Genomic DNA, 6,283 nt, shown 5'->3' on the forward strand with positions numbered 1-6,283 from the left:
GGCTGATTGAACACAAATCCTCACAGGAAATGCTCCAAAATCTAGTAAAAAAAAAAAATCCTTCCTTTATGAGTGTAATAGTAAAGGGCTGGGGGGTGGGGGGGGGGGGTGAGATGTTGAAATAGCACAATGGTCAAGGCTGGTCAGGTGTACATAAAACTTTGGTCACTACAACATTATATTCAGTAATAAACCCAGCATTTGTGTAGTATCTCATGTTTACTCTTCCTGTACCCATGTACGGTTACAGCGGCTCTCAGAGAAGTACCATGATTATTTACTATCTAAACTGACGGTATCGGGTGCCCAAAATATTGCCTGTTGAAAACTGAAACAACCTCGCCATTCTGATATAAAAATATATAATATATATAGATATATACATTAAAAAAACTTAAATAATTACTTAGAATAGATTGAGGAAATATCAGTCAGTGACTAGAGAAATTGGGCAAAAAAGAATTTAAGACAGGCACATTTTAAAGTACCTGAGGGTGTACTTGAAGTGTTGTCGCTAGTAGAGTTAGCCTAAACGTTCAGTGTGACTCTCACCAAAGGCCGCAGCTGAAACCTGCTCCCGTTCTCTGACACTTTATAGCGCACTAAAATGTTGGGCACAGTTGGCCGACAGCTGAAAAGCCACCCGGCTGTAAGTAGAGCTAAACTCGATTCGATATGTAGCATTAGTTAGCAGTTTAAAGAGATTAATCAGCTATGCTCGCCATGCTAACCCCGGATTAGCTCGAAGGTAGCATGGTGACTGGCTCGCGAGATTATGTACGTCTTGAGTGGGCACATTTAGCGCTTTTAACATGATATTTTAAAAGAAACACGAAAGCAACTTTTGTTTATTTTTCGTTTTTATTAAGAAAAAAAAGTTTGAAGGATGTTTGAAGAAATGTTAAAGTTACGGGTCGCTCGTGTGTACTGCGCATGCGCAGAGAAGTTATATGAGAAAATAGTGATTAAATAGCACAGCTGTTTGGTTAAATCGTGTTATACAGTTTTGGGTATTGTCACGGGTTTAAGAATTAAAACTCAACCATTTTTTTGTTTAAAAAAAACTCTATAGACGTGTTGGCGACACCGCTGGAAGCTAGCATTGCTAACTGTGAGGGCATAAAGGACATTCAGTGTGCAAGCCGAGGTCAAAAAGTGGCGCGTGCAGCTATCTTTAAATCACATCTGTCTGTCTTCCACCGTCCACGCCACACACACTTGGTGGGAGCAAGGACATCATCAGTCCTACTTCTTTACTTTCCGTGCACTGGTTTGTCCTGTAACTTCTCTAACCTCGCACTAGGTCTCCCGTCTTCCTAGGGGAAAGCAGCTGACATGCAAAAGTCAGGAGAAATCAACATGTGACGTCAAAGGCGCGTTTGCTTGTTACCTAGCGACTCTGCTTAATACGCATCTTATCATGGTCATTAAACAGAGTTGCATGAAGAGAGAAGGAAAAGAATAGGTTTTGTCAGAAACGAAAATGGATTAAAACGGTGGCGTGTTTGCTGTCGTGGTAGGAGAATTTAAAATGAGCACACGGGTTAGTAGACACCATGGTGATTAGTGAATTGGAGCACTGCTGATCAGTGATTGGTTGTTTGGATTAATGGCGATCAGTCGTTGGGAACAGTTTTTGATTGGCTGTCTTGAACATTGGCGATTATTTGTCTGGAAAAATGGCGGTCGGTGGCTTGGTCGTCGCGAACGCTGGCGGTCGGTGGCTTGGTCGTCGCGAACGCTGGCGGTCGGTGGCTTGGTCGTCGCGAACGCTGGCGGTCGGTTGTTGGGAATAATGGGGATCGCTGATTGTTTACTGGTAAAGATTGAACTTTGGCTCGTGCATCGTGTTCTGTTTCGTGTTCTGTATCGTGTGCTGTAGAGCTGTTTCGCGTGCAGGAGAGTCACTAAAAATCTGCTCAAAAAAGTTGCTAGATTTGTGGTTTTTTGACTTGACTTTTTAAATAAATTTACTGACGTGCTCTAAAAATAGTCAAATCTTGAAACAGTCATTAATTTGGCAATTAACTGTGAACAAACGTGCTGAAGCTCATAATGTTGCCTTGTTGGATTCTATTATAGACTTTTTTTTTAGAAGAATAAACTTGACTCATTAATACTATTCTGGGATAAGGACTTATTCAAATCACATTAAAATGTTTTCCACCAAACGACGAGATCAAATCCTGATGTACCCTGGAGAGTATGGCCTCTGGGCCTGGAAATTAAAGACACTCTGATACTTCAGACCTTGAAATAAATAAATAAATATATAATTTTTTAAATCAGATTTTTACAAAGTTTAGAGGGTAAAATTAAAGCAATGCAAACTTGTTTGCCTTTATTTGTTCACTTATTCTGCACACAGCCTCCCTAATGACAATTACGCTTCATGTTTTCCCTTTTCTTAGTCCAGTTTAATGAGCTTAAAAAATGAGCAAGTTTGGCATAAACTGTTAAAGGTTCAGCCATCTCACTACTTAAAATAGTACGTAAATGGTTTGGTTTTACATGCTTGTGACTCTCGCAGTGAAAATTGGAAATTTATTACTGTAAATGGTTCTGAACTGCAGTGTGTTTCTCTTCCACATTTATCTTAACCAGAAGTAAAGATAAGAGTGAAAAGCTGCTTTCTTCATAAAGTGAAAAAGGAAATTGCGTATAAACACTCTGCTCTGACACGGACGTCATGGAACCTTTTACCAGCCTGTATCTGATTACAAACAAACATTTAGTTATTATAGTTCTATCTAAATTATTTAATTGTTTGTCTCTCTTGAAATGACGTGTCACTCTTAAACAGCTTGATTAAAGTCTTTCTACACAGCATGATCTTTGTAGGAAGAGAGCCAAGGCAAGCTATTAAAATAAATAAAATCATTTGTCATTGTGTTGTAATAAATGTATGCTTTCTTAAATCCGGGCTGTAGTTTAAATGTGGGGGTGGGTGGGTGTGTTTCGGATAATCTCAGTACCTTTAAGGTCAAATCTAGATTATGGAAAGTAAAACTGCCACTGATGGTCATGACATTGGTGGCAATATTTCTCAGCATGTTTATCTGCTTTTTTGTTAAACTGTATAAAACTATGAGGGGTGGATTGCCAACTAAATGACTTCCTGCTTTCTTCCCTGTAGCTGATCCCCCTCCTCGTCTTCATCGGAGGCGGCTGTACGATGTCTCTGACTTACCTGGCAAGACTGGCTCTGCGTAACCCAGACGTCTGGTAAGATCAACAGCACCTCTGGCACAAATCTGCGTTTTATCAGCTTTTTATTTGTGGATGCATTAAATGGCTGATATCTGTTAGCTCTAGGGAGCCCTTATAAAAGACAGCATAAAATAAAATAATAAAAAAAAAAGCTTTCCGCTAAAGGAATTAACTTTCATGTTTGCTCTGTAAATCTACTCCTTGTTCCTCCATCCACAATTTTCTCCTTAAGGAGGACGCCAGTAAGAGGAACGTTTAAGAGTCAAAGCAAAACGTTCATCTATCTCTGTAATGTTAATGAGCAATTTTACATGCTTCCTTTACTCTAATGACTTTGGACGGTTGTTAGATTGCATCGTTTTTCCTTGCGGTTAAAGGCATTAACGCTCCATCGAGCCTGTTTTTTTTTTTTTTTTTTTTGGAAGCATGCCCTCATTATTCATTCACCCATTCATTCACTCATTCATTCACTCATTCACAGCTGGGACAAAGCAAACAACCCCGAACCCTGGAACAAACTGGCGCCCAACCAGCAGTACAAGGTAGGAAGATGGAGGCTTCGACTGATTCATACCTTACATCCGACCTAAAAGCAGCACCTATGTGTTTGTTTACTTATTTAATTTTTCTATACATTTTACCTCAGATTTTGGATTAATGATGTCTGTTTCGTAATGCCTCAAAATATTGCTTTTAACAAAAAAACAAATCCAAATAGTGTTAGAAAGGTTAGTATCCTTAATCTGTGTGAAAATGAAATGTACATTACATTAAAGATCCGCTCGCATCTCGGAAGTTTTGCTGCTGAGCTAAGTAGATCATTACGCTTATGTAAACTGAAAGCAAAGATTGGGGGCTCCTGAACGTGTGTAAGCCTTGCACTGTTGCCATGTTGCCTAAGGGGATCAAATTAAGAGTTCTGGCAGGAGCGAATGACCGTATCAGAACCCAATCTCCAGCCTTAATGAGTTTAATTCATTAAACCTTGCATTAGCTCATTTTATGCAAGCTCCGTTAGTAGTCACAAATCTAATCAAGCACTCGCCTTAATGTGAATTTGATACAGAGTTGAGTTAGACACTTAAAGAGCGTTCGAAGTTATTGAATTTTCCAAAGATCTCGTTAAGGCAGCCGCTTGTTTCTAAATTGGGAATTTAGAAATTCTTTTTTTTTTTTTTTTTAAATTTTCTGCTTGTTTTTGTTGCGCAGTTTTTCGCCGTGAACACGGACTACAGCAAGCTGAAGAAGGATCGGCCTGACTTCTAAACCCATCCGACCTGGAGGAGCCTCCCCCTGCATACTGCTGGACCAAGGGCTTGAGAAAAATGACAAACAAGCAATCTGCCCATTTTCCCCCTCCAGCTTCTTCCAACCCTACATGAGAAAATGGAATAAACCGCACAATGGTGTCTGTAGTCATTTGCTAAGACCTTTTTTATAAATTATTTGAACAAAATTTTCCTTGTCAGCAACACAATAAAGGAGGTTTTATCTCCCTTGTACAGAGAACATGATGGCTCTGGGTTGTGCTTGTGTTTTTGTGAGAGCTTGTCGGTCTCAAGTCTTTAAAAGCATCCTCAGTTCCTGAAGGCAGAAGTCAGAAAAGTCATCCCTCTTAACTAATTAGCTTCAGCGTTGTCATCCTGAATAGCTCCTGCCAGCATAACCTTTCAAAGAGAGCCAAGTAATGGCTGTCTTCCAGAAGACAGAATTGTACAGACAGACATTCCTGGAGTCCCTGCAGAAACTCTAATATTCTTAGCTCAGGGAGAAGAATTGGAGAAAAACCCTTCTCCTCCTCGCTCTCTTCCTGCTGTGGGATTGTGCTTTGGCATGTCCTGCCTGCTGGCTGTTTCTATAATTAAACTCTTGAACCCTGTGCTTTGGATATTTCGTCCTGGTCTGATATCATTTTCGAATAAAGCCACTTGTCACTAAGGGAAGTGCTTGACTTGGCACTTTATTGTTAAATTTGTTGTGCTGCCCAGTTGCATACAGTATTTCTGCTACTGCCATCGTTGGGACTGCCACCTCAGTTCTGCATGCCCTGAAATGTACAATTGTATTAAGCTTAATGCTGGTGCACTGGGTTAGACATATTAGATAAATTTAATTTAGTATTTTTATTGATGGTGTGCTTGTGCATTGGGTGGCTCAGCACAGGATCCACTGTTCGGTCCTGAGCGTGGGTTACTACCACTCTGACTCTGGCTTCTCCAGTTTTCTCCCACCTACCAAAATCCTGCTTTAGTTTGGCTGACATAAATTGGTCCTTGGTGTGAATGGACTAGTGTCGCATCCACACTGTATTCCCACCTTTGGCTCTTAAGCTTGAAGATGTGTAAATGTGAATTCTAAGAAAAAAACACTGCTGGTCTAGTTGTGTGACTTTAGGATGGGGGGTCAAGCTGTGAAATCTCATCAGATATCTGATTAAATGCTGTGGTTGTGTTGTAGCACCTTTATCTGAGGTGAGTATGTAAAGTTAAAAATGTTTTATTGGAAACAAACCAAAAACAGACTGTGAACTAGCTTCATTCCAAGTAAGTTCATTGTAGCTCCAGAGGAATTGTACTACTTTATTATTTAGTATGAGCTGTGGTGTTCGTCTTGACTTGACTGCTACCAAAAAGCTCTTGTAAACACAGCATTAATGTCCATGTCCATACACAGTCTGCCATGAATATTTATTTTATCTGTCCTGGAAGTGAATGTTCCTGAAATGAAAAGAATTATGCTGTTATACCTTATGATGATATAATATGGGGGAAAAACACTTCCATGGACGGATGCAGCAAAGTAGGGCTTGTGCTAAATGCTGCAAACAGTGACAGCCAGCGAAAATCTCTTGAATAGGATTCTTCTAAATCCATTAAGATTAATCAGCTTGTTCCTTTTGCTTATTTTTTTTCTAGAAAATTGTCAGCTAACCATTTCAATTCAATTTAATTTCGTTTGTATAACATTTAACAGTGAGCATTGTCTCAAAGCCGCTTTACAGAAATATACAGATATAATAGAAATGATATTCATCCCAAATGGGCAGGATGGTGGCAAGGAAAAACCTCCCTGA

At 39.7% G+C, this 6,283-nt stretch overlaps 1 protein-coding gene across 1 annotated transcript; it reads left to right on the plus strand.

Annotated features, from left to right (window-relative positions):
• The first annotated feature begins 491 nt into the window (after positions 1-491).
• Positions 492-4,719, plus strand: ndufa4a (NDUFA4 mitochondrial complex associated a). The gene is made up of 4 exons (XM_058412577.1): positions 492-649; positions 3,137-3,225; positions 3,692-3,752; positions 4,420-4,719. The coding sequence occupies exons 1-4, from the start codon at positions 608-610 to the stop codon at positions 4,474-4,476; spliced, it is 249 nt and encodes an 82-aa protein (XP_058268560.1). The 5' UTR covers positions 492-607; the 3' UTR covers positions 4,477-4,719.
• Positions 4,720-6,283: the final 1,564 nt, after the last annotated feature.

This window comes from Hemibagrus wyckioides, linkage group LG02 (assembly GCF_019097595.1).
Source record: "Hemibagrus wyckioides isolate EC202008001 linkage group LG02, SWU_Hwy_1.0, whole genome shotgun sequence".
Taxonomy (NCBI): Eukaryota; Metazoa; Chordata; class Actinopteri; order Siluriformes; family Bagridae; genus Hemibagrus; species Hemibagrus wyckioides.